Here is a 13,127-nt window from a genome sequence, read left to right on the forward strand (position 1 = left end):
GTGAACACAGCTTTCCGTGCTTCGGCGCGAGACATATCCCACACCTTGGTTCACAGCGACTGATCAGACGTGAATTGAGTCTGAAATCAGTGAGGATCTGCCACAGAGGTCCCTAGAAATTTTCCTGGGAGCGTTGTTCTTCGCTCCAAAAAATCAACCTGAAACAAATGACATTTCTCTAAAATATTGCACGATCTTACATCAAAATTCCGAAATCCGCCATTTCCGAAATTTCGCAGCGTTACTAAACAGGGTTTTAGGTCTTAGCAAACAGGAACACGCTATTCGGTAAAAATCAAAACATAGGATAAAGTAACGATTTGAAGCGCAACTCAACGGAATTTATGGAAAGAAAAAGAAATATTTACTTAGCGTGTCAGATTGTCTTTCCTACATACAACTCGGATGTGGCCGTGGCGTGACATTTTGAGGCGAAGAATGTTTCTGAAGATCATGTAGCGGCTGGAAGAAACTAATGATTTTAAAAACAACCAAGTTTTCTTTTTTATATCATTGATAATTAAACTCTTTCATTGCAACGTCGCGTAAATTTTTAACCACTAGTGCATGAAGATAAACGAATTTATTTACGAGGAAATCTTATCCAAGTACCATATGCCAAAGTAGCACATATACAAATGTCTGCGCGGTACGAAGCTAATGGAATCATAAAGATAAGGCCCAACATCATCTACCAAGGATCTTAGGAACACTTCTCATTTTTAAACAAATGTACAATTTGTTCTCGAGTTCAAATTTTTTACGATTCATGATGAAGCTGCTTCATTATCAAAGGATCGAGGCCCAAGATAATGTCCTGACCTCTAGACACCGAGGAAGTGACCTTGCGATCTTGAAATAACCGCTTCTCGCTGGTATCAGATCCAGGTACTCGTGCGGTTCGAAGAACTCTTACCATCAACACCGCAATACATACCTTTGATGGACCTTCCTTCACTCATCGGAGACTAAATCCCTCACCGTTCATCAGCTAAAACCTCCATCGACTCACCTGGTATCTACCTCCTCCCTCTTCTCATATTTTCCTCATCACATCAAAAAAAACATCCTCACTTGTGATTTAGGGATTCAACCCGAGGGTTGGTTAACATAGGTGAAGGTGGAGCTCAGCCTACACTAAGTAAGCCACGGGCGTGTGAAATTCTCTCACTCAGAGTGAGTGGGGCAGCTCCTATTCCATGGGCCACCACGCTCTTTAAGGATTCTTGTTACCTGAGGCATCATGCGGGATTTGAACCGGAGACCATTCGATCAGCAGCCAAGAGCTCTACCCACTATGATCCCTCATTGTTACACTTTAGAGTTTTGAGGACAAAGTTGAAATTTTAAATAATCTTCTAACGTATCTTTTGAATAAATTTGCCCAGATGCATTAGATTCATATTTAACTTACAATTATAGGACCATATAACCGATTATATTAATACTCTGTCATGGCTGAAACTCGACTCTCGACGCCGACTGCATACTCTTTCTCTCCTATATCAAATTCTAAACACAAAAACACCCCCTTACCTATCATGCGAGTTCGGGAGTCTTGACACTGTCCATATGACAAGCACAAGAGGGAATCACAATCTTGTTATACCTCATCACCGAACTGTCATCTACAACAAATCATTTACCGTTACTGCACGTAGGGAATGGAATATTCTAAACCTTTCAACTAGGAACTCATCATCATTGGCATCTTTTAAGAGGAGGCTACACAAAGCACTTTTCACTTCACAACTAGCTGGTAAATATACATGACACTGAGCAGCGCCTACGACAAAGTGATATGTATCACTGAATGCTTATACTATGTTGTATTTTACAAATAACATGACATTAGCTTTCACTCAGTAGGTTTCCGCAGGTTTTTCAAGCCCCCCTTCTTGTGTGGGCGTTTTCCTGCAGCGGGTTTTTCGCTGAAGGATACTAAACCCTTATCCTCATGTTTTTCCCCACAAACAGAAATATTTTTTACACAAAATTTTCACATATAATTGTTTATATTTTTGACATTTCACAAATAGTGTATATTGTATATATTTTGTATTGTAAACGTTTATCTACCATTCTTTAATATGTTTTCATTGACGCTATCGGGTGGTTAGGTGGACTTCTTGGGGGGACTTCTTACTCTCAACCTCGCCCGAATAAAGGCATTTATTATTATTATTATTGTTTTAAAAGTAAGCTCACTCATTAATTCAGGGATTCACCCGGGTATTGGTTTGGATGTGTTAGGTGTGACTTCATCCCAGACCAAGCAAAAGTCGTGTGAACATAATGCATTAAATGGAAGGTGGTGAGAAGGGGGGGGGGGTCAGTTCAGCCCCCTGGGACACCTCAAGGGATTTATCTGAATGCGCTCGAAAGCTTCAACCGAGATTTGAACCCTCCAATCAGAAGAATTCTCTCCCAATGCTACTCTCTGCGCCAGACGTACTAGCGGAGGAAAATTAAACTGGAACAGAACGGCATCCATTGAATTCACCCTAAATAGGCACTAATATGTTGCGTGATGCAAGTCAACAGATTGAAATTAATTTAATTTATTTATTTTATTCTCAAACCACCGAATACAGCTGATGTTGGCCATTTTACATCGGAGTATTCAACAAATATAACTACTAAACGTACACGAACAACCATGCCCTGGACATGGGAAATCTACCCAGGCGGGACTCGAACCCGCGACCTCTTGTTTGGTAGGCGAGGACGTTCCCTCGCCGCCACCGAGGCCAGAAAATTCTTATCCAAAATTAAAATTTAAAGCAAAAAAAAAGTAATTAAGTTTGAAGCAAAGAAATTCTCATATTAAAAAGCCGCAAAAAAAACTATTAGACCACTATTAGTGCTATAGTGAGAACAATCGATCAATGCATAAAGTCATTCTCAAACGCGTCTTACAGATACGCGACGGAAAGGTTAATCCAGCCAATTTCGGCAGCGGCTCGCAAACGACTTGATTTAGAAACCTTTTCCAGCAATCATAAAGTGCACGCGAATGAAATATGGAACAATAAAATGTAGCATGCTCCATGATACGAATACGTTATTAGTAATTTTAGCCGTGGCACTACGGAATGGAGAGGGATTTGTACGGTGTGCTTGGCGACGTTCGAAAGATCTTTTATTTGTGCTCAGGAAGGTGGCAAGAAGTGTGAGATAAAGCAGAAAATAATGGCAGCCACCTTTCAGGAGGGTATTTAGAGCTATATAAAATTTATTGCACATATTTTTAGCAGGCAGGACGAGATAATGGGATCCATAGGCTTAGTAAAGGTCTCAAGCACTTTTGCACCCATCTCCAAGACAATACAAAACCAATGGATGTACTCAAAAGCTCAATATGAAAGTTTTACGGCATCTTCAAGGTAGAAATACGGTGAGTACCTTGTCCCCAAAACTGTACCGTTTGAAATAGGGTGACTTATGAATAATGCAGATCTTTGTTCAACATAGGGCTTAGGAGAATAGTGCGTATCTTATTCGTTTGTGGAGTGATATTCATTTATGGCAATGACGAATTCAGGATTTTAAGACACAGAGCACGCAGAAGCTTATAGGAGCATAACTTATTCTTAAAGGCAATCAAAATTTAATACATGCACCTAAATTTTCAACAATTTGAAATACAACTAATTATATTTTTGTCACCCGATAATTAATTGTGCGAATAATTAATATCCGAATGAAATATTAAGAATACCATAAGAGATTCCAGCTAAATGAATGCGAGGAATTGTTTTTTTTTTACTGGAACAAAGGAATAGAAAACGAGATGAAGTTTTATTATCTAATTATATCGCCAATTGTGAGCAGCACGTGAATGGCCATAGTTTCAAGATAATTTAAGCAAATAGAACCTTTATTCCCTTTACTAAACACGAACAACGACATATTTCATGGATTCACGAATGATGACTAAAGTCTACGATAAGAAAGCTTGCGGCACAAAATAGTTAACGGTAAAGTAATTCTTGGAGTATAAGTCAAATGTATATGATGCAAAAAAGTTGTTAGTCAACGTTTCAGTTTATTTAAAACTATCATCAGGGCTATGAATGAAAAAATGAAGAACAATATCAAATAAATAAAAATAATGAACTTGGTGCCAATATTTTCTACTCATTAAATTTTATGGGAAAGTGAGAACCAAAGGTAGGTACTGTGGGATTTCTGATATGCTGATAACGCCATTCAAGCCGGAGAAACTCACATTTTATCTCATTTCAACCACATTCACATCCTGCAGCATAAAGAATTTTACTCGCTCATCTTTTGCTAATAATAAAATACCAGTGTCGAATACGTTCCAGTTTCGCACATTTATGATATCGATAGCAGTTTTTAGGGCTATGAGAGATGTACTACATGAGAGTAAACCTCCGTAACTTCTGAAAATGATTATTACAGCATCCATTCCCAAGAACTATGGACACATTTTTTTAAGACATGAAAAAATACTATACGAAGGGAATATAATGAAATGCACTCCCTATATGAAGATAATAGTGAGAACAGAAAAAAATATTATCCAGAGTCTAGCTGCTGAATATTGTGCTGCTATTTTATGAACTTTTAATTACTCGAATTTCCGACAGTAAACGGAAATAGGCAGGGTGGCAGGTTTATTTATTCAACCATCAGACATTAGGACAATTCAATTGTGCTTTGCTTGGTAAACTAAAAATAAGTGATGCTGCCGTCCCGGAAGGCCATTGAAATTAATATACTTCTGCACCTCAGAGTGAAGCATAGGCAGTCCGTTCCTTTAAGACTTATTTCAAAATCATAGTCCAAGTCACAAAGTTGAGAGCTGCAGAAAGAGCGGTCGACAGCCGGACCGTGATCCGAAATTAAACAACGGCGTCACCCACCTGCCAAACATCACGTACGAAAACGTAGCAACACATACACAACTCTAAATAAACATGTTTGCATGCGACGGTAAAAACCTAATTTGAATTACCGAACGCTACCACCACATACATTACTGTTAGCATATATACAAACGTTGTTTTCCAGCACACGTTTGCCATTTGCATACTTTTAGTGAAGATAATGGACAATGATTTCCTAAGTCAACCTCACGAATATTAACAGCTTGTACTTCTTAATGAAGCAAATGTTACGATATGAATGAGATTTCTCAAGAAAAAGGTATTTCACAATCGCCGCTGCTCGACTTGAAAGCAACGTGTCCCACTGACGAGATAAAAATATACACGAAGATTAAACATCCCTCTAGAAAATTAGTATTATCAGCGGCATCCTTTGATGCCACCTTGTCAGTATTTTAAAACTCCATTATATTAGAAAGAAGAAATTCCAAAGTTCGTTGATTAATATTATCAAAGTCTAAAAAAATTTAAAAGAGCTAACCGAAGGATTCCATTAGTATATTGCATCATTCGGAAGGACATTTAAATAAACTTTAAGCAACCGATAATTCCAATCTATAGTTTGAACTTGTAACTAACCAAATTTGGAGAACACAAATCGGAGCCGACGAATATTTTCTAGATCCAAAGATATTTAAGGATGATAAACGAAAAATATGCAAATGGTTAAATTATATAAAATATCCAGAACATTTTGAATAAATAATGCTTTCCTGTATTTACACATTCCTGTTAACATAGTATAAAAAATTAATGCCAAAATTGACAGTATGAATGTAAAAAAATTAAATAATTGATTAATAAACAATGAAATTAAGCTTGGCATCGGTGAAAAAGATGAATTCACGATTTTGTCAATACGCAGAGGAGAGACTGCTTACTATAGCTAGCGTTATTCAGGCTTCATTATGGGAATAAACCAGAATGGTCATGAAAATAACCACAATTTCCATACACTCCTGAAAACGAGCAGTTAATCGAGCATCAATGGCTGAATCGAGCATGAAATTGTCACGCAAACCATCACTGATTAAATAATATAAACTTTCCTGCGATTTTGATCGAGAAAATTCTCTCATACAAAATAAAACAAATATAATAACAACGGAATAAATTGTAATAGGTAACCACGGGTACCATTTCGGATGACCATAAGAACACGCACCGAAGGACAATAATACACAAAAAAATGCATTCTCAAATGAGGACACTCCCTCTTTATCAACTCCTCCCAGGATTTGCTTTCGCTTTGAGCACATTTGTCGTTCCATAATTGGAGCCAAGTCTCCTTTCGAGGTGATTCTCCTGTCCTCAATCTAACATTTTCAGTCCGTATGGAGTGGAACAAGGACTTGGGTTTCTGCTGATGCGTGGCTCAGATCAGTGCAAACGACGCTAACTCCCTCTTTTATAATCCATCTCATTTTCATTTCAATTTTTCTGAATTAAATTGCACCTGGCTTTGACCATACTGAACATTATCCTCCAATTTCATACTCACCCATTAACATATTTTCTATTCCAACGGATAGAGCCCTTTTCGGAGACGAAATTCATCTACATTTTAGTTTAGCCACCATAAAAATGGTTCCCTGCTCCTATAGGTAGGTATGGCCTAAGGTCCTGGGGATAATGTGCTAATAGTTAAGAGGATTTTAAATGATAATGGCTACTGACCACTTTAAAGAAACATTCTCACGATAAATCAGTGCCGAACGAGGCACCTCACAGACACATTCACGCAGGTGGTATGAGCAACCGATAACTACGAAGACACAAATACAATTATACTTAATGCTTAAGGTTTCTAACGATAAATAACAAACATAAGTTGACTAATGCAAGGTTAAAGTCAAACAAAGGGTTCACTTCAAAGAAACTAAGGTCGACCAGTTCTGAAGACATGATAAGGCGAGGAGAATAAAATGAAATGCAAACGCAAAAAAATGCAAAGAGAAAAAGAAAGTTATGCGATGAGACATGCAAGCGAGTGCCTCGATTAATTTCACGAACTGAGAAACTGTTGTTATCCCAGAAAGTTCGAGGAAAGAATGATATCGTACATCCCTAAGATCTACAAGATATCTACATATCTCCATTAACTTCTTCTCGCGATCCCCTCCACGATAATACATACCTTTAAATTTACATACTTTAGGTGTCAGGTGGAAGATAGGACCTTTCTAGTCCCAATCTCGCCCAGTAAAGACGAATTATTATTACCTCGGTACTCGTGCACCTAGCTAGGGGGGCTAAGGGGCCTTTTCTTTCCTTGTGGCGACTACCCGCAATACATCTGCTGAGGAGACCACTAGCCCAGGGGCATCTATCCTCTGACACTCCATATTGCGATGTTGCTACATTTCATGGCGTCGGCCAATAACCAAAAATGAATTTAAGCTTCAACATTATGCAAACGAAATATGCATATACATAGCTGATACCGGGGAGAGCTATCGCCCTTCTCCCATCTCTCGCGAAAAGTGCCAGAAGAGCGATAGCGCTCCTCATGCAATGTCACTCTTAGATGTTGATAATTAACTAATCATACAATTGTCAATATTAATTTGATTTTAACATCAACTATTTTCTTCAAATTATAAAAATTAAATCATATTACCAAAAAATCTTCAAATAATATAATAAAAAGTTGAAACCACACGTAATAAAGATTTCCTAAAGTTTTTGAACAAATACCTTCACTTGTTTTGGAGACCTAATTTTTTCCCTAACCTACTGCAAAATCAGCAAAAATGCCTCTTCACTTTTGGCAGTGTGCCTAGAAAATCGGTTAGCACTCAAAGGGTTAATGACGTTTAAGGCTTTTCCGATGCTTATTAATTAACGAAAAAATATCAATTTAAAAAGGCAAACCGCACACTACCCAAGGACCATCATCCGAACGATATTACTGGCTGAGTGGCACTTAGTTTCGCAAAACGTCCCGGCAAATGTGTCAGGGGAGACGGATGGCGTTCAGGCGTGAGACTTACTTTGAGCGCCACCCCTTCCACTTGGACCTCCAAATGGCCGTACAGCCGGAGTCCTTTGATGTTCATGATGATCTGGTTCTGAGTCCCGATGCGGTCACCCTCCCTCGTGCAATCCAAACGCCATGGCTTCGACCGCGCGTCGTCCGACAACATTCCACACGACTCCCGCGGAGCAACACTTTACTACGAGTAAAAACAAAAACCCTTCTTCGAGGGTGACACACGCCCACACTGGCCCTAAGCAGCCCGCAGCGGGGACATCACCGAAAAGTTCGCCGGGAGACGAGAGCGCAACGAGCGGCCGGGTCTTGCAGCCACCCACTCGGCGAGCCAAGAGATACGATAGTTAGTCCCTCGGAAGACAGCGACACACACTGTCGACTTCCTCGCGCCGGAGCGCCGAGGCGGCAGACAAACACAAGTTTCGCAATCTCGATATAAAGCCCCGGCCTCTAATACCTGGCGGCTCACAAGCGCCGCTCGCTATCAAAAGACATATTTTCTTCGCTCAACGCAAGGCAAGTCACTCGAATGCTTTGGCTTCGTGAACACGAGCTTTTAATAATTGCAAACGATCCCGGGTGAGCACAGATCAAAACACGAAGCGGGATGGCACGAGTAAACGATGACGACCGCGTTCAAAAAGCTAATTGCCGCGTGCGTCCAGCGGTGAAATGCATCGACGACATGGGGGATGTGTTGAAAGAACAACCGTGATGATGGCCAAGCATACGAACGCAAGAACATGTAGTTCGCTCTGATTCTCAAGTGTCAACAGAATAACGAAACGCCGTTAATTTGTGACATTAATATCACTTAATTTAGACAAAACCACTCACGTACTCGCCTGTATCTTCGATGAAAATCGGACCCCTGACAGCCACTTAAAATCTTTCCAGGACATTTCCCTCACTAAAACTGAACTGAAACAAGGTATACCTACAGAACGCGTAAATTACAATTAAGAATTCCGTATCACGAAAAATTGTTATGAGCTGATTCAATGTGGTAATGCTTCACAAACTACATTAAAATACGATTCAGAACCTCCACGCCCTATGATATCACGAAGTGTTTGACAAGAAGAATGCTGAATGGGACACACTCGTTGGCGTCATGGCAACGCAACCAACAGTGGCGTCGAAAGATAACGCGAGATGGAGAACAGATACACAAAAACGAGCGATAATTGCATAAATACTCTACACTAGTAATGTAAACTCTATGGATAATTGATTCTGAAAATTCACCTTATTCACACTACAAAAACAGCCTAATCAAATTTAAATATAAACTGAAGGGAGAAGAAAACATTCTACATTCATGTCCAGACTTCATTCAAACCCTCAATCGCTCGCGCGAGCGCCCAGGAGGCGAAAAGTCAAAGCAGCGTTTGACCTTGACCCTGATTACTCGCAAAAACTTTAGCATTTAGCGACTCGCAGAATTATGGCTTTGAAATTTGCGAGAAGCGTGTATCTCTAAGGAAGCCGCGTGATTTGAACTCTCATTCTGAAGTTTAACATTTCATTCATTTAGGCTGAAAACGGTGCAGTGCATCGATGACAGGGTTTTTAGTAACTGTTATGATCAGTGCATGATTTTTCATATCCTCCTATAGTTGTGTTTCACCAAAATACGATGCAATGGCCAATTCAGAAGGTTTTGTGCGTCAGTGAAAATAATGAACATGGAGATATATAAACGATCTCTGATGGCCTAATCAGATGGCCACGAAAGAACGTCCCGCGTTACGAAAAACCAATATGTGACTCACCACTCACATGGTGAAACGGCAATGACTCTAAAACAATTATTGATCAAACGATTGCTAAAGATAATAAATGATTTTGACCTCAACAAAGGATGAATGACGATATACTAACACAGAATGCCGATGTATTTCGGGAACGAAATCGAAAGTTGGTGGAAATATGTGCCATTTTCAAGGCTCGTGGTTCCAATGAATACCTTACAGAGTTTATGGAGTTTTGATTATTATTCAGATACTCACTTGAGAAGAATGTGGAAGGCATTTCAAGTAAAGTGGTCCAGCCTTCGAAAGGAAAATTTTTTAAAAAGCCGCTTCGGCCAACAAATTAGAAAATTAAGAGTCACTGGCAATTGTGAACATATTCTTTAACTTGATGATCGGTTTCAATACATATGGTATTACCTTCGTTATAAAATGTATTTAAAACTGATCGTTCAGTGAAATTAAAGTATTCGTGAATTTTATTGTCAGCCACTTCTAATTTACAAACACGTTAGAAAGTCTGAAACATCTCCCTGTGTTGGCCAACAAAAAATAATTTAAGCAGGCTAATACAGACGCTCAATTTCAGGTTATATTCTCGGTAAAGTCCTCACCCCATCTTATGGCCGTTTTACACGGGGCACTTCTTCCCACAATCTGACGTGTGTACAAAGGCGCAAGCAAAATTGCGTCGTGTAAAGCGGTGAATTGCTAGAACACATGCGAGAATGCGTGGAAGTGAGATGGAAAAATAGCCCCTGTTCTAATTTCGTTCATGCATTCGCGCCATTCCACGCCATTTTAGAAATTAATGCAGTTCTAACCTGCGCCATTCCGTGCCCCGTGTGAAACGGGCATTACACGAAGTATGAATAGTAAGAATTCCACGCATTTGTGTACTACATTCAGCGAAGTATAAAGATTTGATTTATTTCTTTTACCTGGCTCAGAGGAGGCCACAATCCGGCCCCCTCTTTCTCTGGACCAGGGCTCTCTTTACAAGGTTATATTTACGGAAATAAAGGAATACAGGTATCAGCAAAAAATTAATACGATGGTAGATAAATTTACATGATAATGTAGCTAGGCCTCGTTGTATTTTTTTGCCAGCTGTCGGATCACCTTCGTCCTCCGCGTCTCTGGTCATCCGACAGGGCATTAAATGAGCGGCAAAGGTGCATATGAATGATCCCGCCATACGCGAGGACCTATGGATTGGGACCAGAAATTTGTTTCCTCCATGTCGCGTGTTCCACGTGTGGATATCGCTGAGCAGAGCCATGCTGTTGTGGTAGTAATAGGACGGAACACGGTGCTTCCAAGTTTTCCAAAGAGTGGAAATTAAAATGAAAACGAAAAGAAAAAATGCTGGATCATGTTATTTCGTGGTGATGGTTAGGACGCATCACTTCAGCTCGACCGATCTCTCTCACTTGTGTCAGTCCTAAGAAATCACCGCGAAATTTTCCAGGTACATTCAGTAGACATTGAAAATCGCAAAATAAGTAATAGCACAAGTTTTAAACAAGCAATAAGTTTGGATAAAGTGATAAAATACGACCTGTTAAGCGGGAGTGTGATTTAAAAGCTGATGCTTTGCCGGCGAATACATTCGAAAAAGGCTTCGAATTCGGGCTTCCAGCCGGGTGGTCTCCCTCCACTCCAGAGTGTGTATCTTCATGATGAAAGAAAACACTATTGCAACATGGCGTTGAAAATTAGTCCGCCAAATGATTAACGTGATGGCAAAATGAAGACGATCGTCGAGGGATAGTGCTTGGCGAGATACGGCAAAGGAAACCCCCTGTGAAATATAAGGAAGTGATAATGACTGATGTGAAAGTAATTGCATAAGCCAAGAAAAGTAATTGCGATAAGATTAGCTCAAAAGAGATATGTGTGGAGAACCGTATTAAACCAATATTTTACCAACTTTAAATTTATATATTAAACCAATATATTAAACAAATTTATTGATGACCAGTGACGATGACCCGAAGCTGAAGCAAATATCGAAAAAGGAAGGAAAATTTACAATGTGAGGTTGTTTGATGCTGTTTCATGAAACGTAATGCTGTTAACGGGCGTAGATACCGAAAATTCGACCATGAAGGTGTCGGTTGGTTGAACTTATTCTGTCCCCAGCCTGAAAGGATAGGAAGCGGCGGTCTTTGAACCATCATTCATTGGGGTTTACTAATGTAGACGCCATATTTCTATGTAATGTCAGTCAGCCGCTCATCGAAAATCTTAAAAAAATATATAATGACATCCGGCTTATAATGGCCATTAGTTATCAGTTCCGGGGAACACCATCGTGGGAATACTTTGCGAGTAAGTACTATAATTTCAGCGGAAGCTTCAAATTCTAAGTAATTGAATCATCATAATCTTTATGTTTTCCTCTCCGTTGACGTAAGCCGATTTTTACTCACAAATGTTAGGAACTCTCCATCACAGGAAATTCTCGACTACTCATGGATTCAACTTACCTGAAAATAAAAAGAAAGCAAATATTAGACAACAGCATCGAAACAGACAAATGAAAACAATGATTCATGAAAAATTACAATAAGTAGATTGCGAGAAGGGAGCAACTAAAATAATTATTTCACGACGAATAAATAAGAGTTGCACAAATGTTAACAGACGTATTTTACACTACAAAGGAGCACTTTACATACGAATTCATTAAACTAATTCTGAGGCTGTAAACAGATATTGAGCCATCATGAGCACTTTAGGACGATTAAAGGATGTCATTAGAGAAAAAAGTTCTCCACCCTCCATTGACGATTATTACAGCCACCAATTGTCATCGATTCCTACGCTTTCGATATGAAAATGGGAATCAATAAATATTGAAAAACGCAAACCAAGAGCAAAAAATGTCAAGCCACTTTTATAATTTCACGTGATATCAGCTATTATGTTCAAAATCATCTCCCCAAATATCTCTCACAATCTCTTGTCAGTTAATCCGAATCCAATTGTAAAACACTCATTTAATAATGATTATGAAATGAACTGCGGGGTAATGGACGGAGAGCGAAGAACAATGAACACGTCTGATAAGTCATACGAAAGGATAGAAAGATAGAGACGCAAATGCACTCGCACCCATATATCTTGTTTTGGTATTCCGCAGTTCCCAGCCAATACTAGCTATCTCCTCGGTGTTTCGCTTTTTTAGATGGTTTCAGAGAGCAAAAATAACTTCATTATATTTTAAATTGAGTCATGGCATATTGGTTAGAGATAATGAGGGATGGAGAATATGGGTGGGGTTTAGGGCACATTTAGGGAATCCGTATTTAGGCTTTACAGGAGGTTCGTAGTCACAAAGATTTTTCAATAAAGGATTATTTGTAGCAGCGAAGGATTTTTCAAATTTCTTAAGTGCAATTAACATAGATGTTAAAATTGGGGTCGTTGAAAGATCTTACAAGATGTTTTCGTTAC

At 39.3% G+C, this 13,127-nt stretch overlaps 1 protein-coding gene across 4 annotated transcripts in view; it reads right to left on the reverse strand.

Moving 5' to 3' along the window:
- Positions 1 to 13,127, reverse strand: part of LOC124153417 (TBC1 domain family member 1) — a 315,494-nt gene that overhangs the window by 85,788 nt on the left and 216,579 nt on the right. The window contains exon 1 of one of the 4 annotated variants that reach the window (XM_046526554.1): positions 7,910 to 8,266. The exons of the other annotated variants lie outside the window; for them this stretch is intronic. Coding sequence (XP_046382510.1) covers positions 7,910 to 8,062 — 153 coding nt within the window. The 5' untranslated portion in view covers positions 8,063 to 8,266. Of the gene's footprint in view, positions 1 to 7,909; positions 8,267 to 13,127 lie in introns of those variants that run through there. 4 annotated transcript variants of the gene reach the window in all.

The sequence above is a fragment of the Ischnura elegans genome, chromosome 2 (assembly GCF_921293095.1).
Source record: "Ischnura elegans chromosome 2, ioIscEleg1.1, whole genome shotgun sequence".
Classification (NCBI taxonomy): Eukaryota; Metazoa; Arthropoda; class Insecta; order Odonata; family Coenagrionidae; genus Ischnura; species Ischnura elegans.